The sequence below is a fragment of the Acipenser ruthenus genome, unplaced genomic scaffold (assembly GCF_902713425.1).
Source record: "Acipenser ruthenus unplaced genomic scaffold, fAciRut3.2 maternal haplotype, whole genome shotgun sequence".
NCBI lineage: Eukaryota > Metazoa > Chordata > Actinopteri > Acipenseriformes > Acipenseridae > Acipenser > Acipenser ruthenus.
In genome coordinates, this window is record NW_026707954.1 from 3,361 (window position 1) to 7,637 (window position 4,277).

At 32.3% G+C, this 4,277-nt stretch overlaps 1 protein-coding gene across 1 annotated transcript; it reads left to right on the forward strand.

Moving 5' to 3' along the window:
* Positions 1-1,014: 1,014 nt before the first annotated feature.
* LOC131728556 (regulator of G-protein signaling 5-like) lies at positions 1,015-3,996 on the forward strand. Its single transcript, XM_059019574.1, has 5 exons — positions 1,015-1,127; positions 1,672-1,764; positions 2,150-2,211; positions 2,779-2,945; positions 3,229-3,996. The coding sequence occupies exons 1-5, from the start codon at positions 1,078-1,080 to the stop codon at positions 3,442-3,444; spliced, it is 588 nt and encodes a 195-aa protein (XP_058875557.1). The 5' UTR covers positions 1,015-1,077; the 3' UTR covers positions 3,445-3,996.
* Positions 3,997-4,277: the final 281 nt, after the last annotated feature.

Below are 4,277 nucleotides of genomic sequence, written 5' to 3' on the forward strand. Positions count from 1 at the left end.
ATAAGTGAAGAGGGTATTTATAGTGCTAACAATTTAAATTAGCTAATGTGTAAATTGAATGATTCAATTTGGTGATGCGGAGATTGGTGTCTGACCCTCCTCCCGAACTTTAATTATAAATTTCATTTAGTACTGCTTTTGTCCTTCATTAAGAAGTGAAACGACTGATCAGCAAACTCAGTTTTATCAGTAAAGTTTGATAACACTTGATAATTGAATCTAGCTACTTTGGGTGTAAAACGTGCAACAATTAATTAAATGACAACTAGCATCCATTGACCATTGACTGTAGTTTTCAATAGTATGCTTAAAATGTTTTCAAAACATTCCCTTTTCTTGCATTTAGCATAGCAAAATTCTTATTGGTCCTGTGTTGTTTCACTGCAGTTATTGTTGTTTCTTAGACTTTTTATTTTATTTTTTAATGATTCTTTCTGTGTTAAAGGTAATAATATCCCTCCTGTCCCCATCAACTGTTAATAATAAACTACCGGTATGTGGGAGTCAGATGGGGGAGCAGTGGAGATGAGAAGTTCAATCAAGCATATAGTGCTGTAGCAGGAGTAATGGATTTCTGCTGGGTAAATATGCAAATACAATCTTAAAAATGGAAAGGGATTTGTTAGACTGTTCTAAACATGTTTTATTCTATTGCCTGTTTAATAATAAACACTGTTTTTTTTTTATCTTAAGGACAAAAGCCATGTTTATTTAAACACACATGTAATGTTATTATAAAACAGCAACATTAAGTCTGTACTGCTTCAGAAGAAAATGTTCAATGAAAAGAAAATGGGGACAGTTATCTTTGCAAAAAATAATCAAAATGATAGGAAAAACCATAGACAATAACAACTTCATCCATTCAGTAATTGAGCAATTACCTTAGCTGCTTGCTTGCACTAACCTTGTCTACTCCCCCAGAGTTGCTCACTGATTGGTTGCCTGCATTGGTGACGTCAAGCCTCCTTCTCCATATAAGACACTATTCCCAGGCTCAGCCTTCAGAAACCACATTTGATATAGCTCTCTTACTGCTAAACAACACAAAGTAACCTAAAGCTCTGTCATATTTCTATGAAAATGTGCAGAGGATTGGAATCTCTACCAAACAATTGCATTGAGAGGTATGTTCTTTTTTTATTTTTAAAATTGTGCTAATAAATCTGATTTTATTTTAAGAAAAGGTGAACTTACAGTACTAACAAGCGCTTTAATTATATATTGTATATAGTTCAGTAATGGATAACGAGCATGTATCACATAGTGAACTGGTTGATGTTATTGCTAAGTCTTTTAAACAGGTCATTTAACATACATATACATCATTTTAACACTAGTACCAGCAATATATTTGTAATAGTATGGGGGGAAGGGGGGTATTACTGAAAGGTTTCACTTCATCCTAAAGCACTCGATACCTTTTTTTGAAATCTGAAGTTCAGACAATTTGCTTTGCAAAATCACATATCATCATTAGAGAGGATTTTATATGAACTTGGATTATATGTGTTTTAATAATGCTTATACCAAATGCACAGTTCATAAATCGCAAAACTATTTTTTAAAAATGTGTAATCAATTTGTATAAAATATTAACAAAATAATTATATAACTTCTAAATATGTTCTTCTTGATTGATCTAATAAATGCATCATTTCTTTATTTCAGGGCGAAGGGGTTGAAGACTCGTTTGAGCATTTTTCTTCAAAAGCCAGATGCTTCCAGCAACCCTGGACATTCAAGCAAAGCAGATAAACTCAGGTAAGAGATTTTTGTTTTTCATTTGATAGAAATACAAGTTGATATTTTGTATTTGTTATTTGTAAAAATTGTAAATATGTCTAAATATGAAATTAAATATGAAGTTATTGGCGGTTAAATTCAGCCACAAAAAACTCAAGAGCCTGCTGCTGAATAACTCATTTATATATGCAGCAAAAAAAAAAAAAAAAAAAAAAAAGTGTTAACAATAATAACAACCATAGGGTATAAGTCTAGTGCTAATTTCACTATCTGCAACTTAGAAAATAGTTTTAATATAGTACAATTTAGATCACAATATTAGTCTTCAATAACCCATAAGGCAACAGGAAAATGCACTTATTGTGAAACTCTGTAATTTACTGGGCTATCATTTTTTCCTTAGGCCCTCCCTGCAGGAAGCACTGAAGTGGAGAGAGACTTTTGACAAACTCCTGACAAATAAACGTAAGTCTAATAGCATTTTTTTACAGCTTAAATGCCTGGGGAGATTACGTAATGCTTGACCAGTCAAATGTAACCAGAGGTCAGAGTTTACTTCATTACGGAATCTCCACATATCTTCTGTTTTGTGGTATCTAAGCAATAAGATGAGTAATTATACATAGAAAGCTGGGTTCAAGATCAAAATCACTTGGTTTTAGGTGATGTTTAACACCTTTGTTTAAACACTTTTTTAGTGCAACTCAACAGAACCCTCAATTTGAATTTATTCAAGTCACTGACCTTCCTACTGGACAAAATGTAGTTCTATACAGTAACTAAGACCAACTCTCCAACTATTATGTAAATCACGTTTATCTATCAGGGAAAACATCAGATCAGAAAGGTTAAGTGGATCTGAGGGTTCAGACATTTTTTAATGCAGGTACCTAATGATGAATCATATCTGTAATTAATTCTATGAGTCTGTTGCTAGGGTTCTTGGGCAAGAAGCCCACATGGTAATTTCTATTTTCAGAAGTGCAAAGTATATATCTATATCTATAATGTAATTTATTTTCTTTTTGATAGATGGTTTGGCTGCCTTCAGAGCTTTCTTGAAGTCTGAGTTTAGTGAGGAAAACATTGAGTTCTGGCTTGCCTGTGAGGACTACAAGAATACCAAGTCATCTGCAAAGCTGTCATCCAAGGCAAAGAACATTTATGAAGAATATTTTGAAAATGATGCACCAAAAGAGGTTAGTTAAACAATAATACCTTATTAATAATATCCAGACAAATAATGCCAAACATTTTTGCTTTGAAAAAGTACCGACGTAGATCTGTTTGTTAACATGTACATATGTGTATGTGTGTGTGTGTGTGTGTGTCTATATATATATATATATATATATATATATATATATATATATATATATATATATATATATATATATAAAATTATGATACAATTATGTTGAGAGTAGGCATGGTTACATATGTTCTAGTATTAAATATCTATCTCTTCTGTCTGTTTTATAGGTCAATATTGATCACGAAACAAGAAAGATTACGAAGAATAACCTTCTACACCCCTCACTTTCATGCTTCGACCTAGCACAGAATAAAATCTATACTCTCATGGAGAAAGACTCTTACTCGAGATTTCTAAAATCATCTACCTACCAGGAGCTGACAAAGAAGCCCATGTGTAGCTGCATCCAGCAACAGAACTCCAGCCAGAATTCCCACACATGAACACATCCAATGATATAACAACTGGGAAACAACAGGATTGCAGGAAAAGAGCTTCGTCGATACAGTGTGGAGGCAAGCATGAAGAAGTCACATGGACAAGAGCTCCAAAAGAGCTAGGTTAGATACAACCATATCTATCAGACGCCCGCCCAGCCTTCAGGCCAGATAAACTTGTTTTATAGAATAAAGTTTATGAGTGGAACTGTGGGAGATGACGCAGAGAAAGTAACTTTCTAAAGTAGTCACTTTTTTGCTCTAGACATTTTATTGTACTATATTGAGCTACTTTGACTATGTAATGCAAATGTCATAGGAAATTTGACATTTGACATAATTTGACATAAGTACTGTGACACTTACTAAAAATGTTTTAACCACACCCTATTGCTGGTGTAAGAATATATTTTAAGCAACTATTTAATTTTAAGCTCTAACTTATAATTTATACTATTTAAAATGCTGTCTAAGGTGTCCTGTGAAACTAAAATGCAATTCTGACGAACTTTATTTAAATGAAACAAAAGGCATTTCAATAAAAATATATATTCTATACTGTACCTATATGGATTCTATTTTTTTATGCATCATACATACATACCATATACTGTTCCTATATATATATATATATATATATATATATATATATATATATATATATATATATATATATATATATATATATATATGTGTGTGTGTGTGTGTGGGGGGGGGGGGGGGGGGGTAATATATGTAACTTCATTTGAATTACTAAAATGTAAAAACACTTCTTATTCAATTATGTTTGCTGGTCATTTAAAAACATTAGCCAGTAAATGGCACCAATCAAACATTTG

Coding starts and splice junctions, on each gene's coding strand:
- LOC131728556 (XM_059019574.1), top strand. CDS start 1,078: ATGAAAATGTGCAGAGGATTGGAATCTCTACCAAACAATTGCATTGAG. Junction 1,128..1,671: donor CCAAACAATTGCATTGAGAG/GTATGTTCTTTT, acceptor TCTTTATTTCAG/GGCGAAGGGGTTGAAGACTC. Junction 2,946..3,228: donor AAAATGATGCACCAAAAGAG/GTTAGTTAAACA, acceptor TCTGTTTTATAG/GTCAATATTGATCACGAAAC.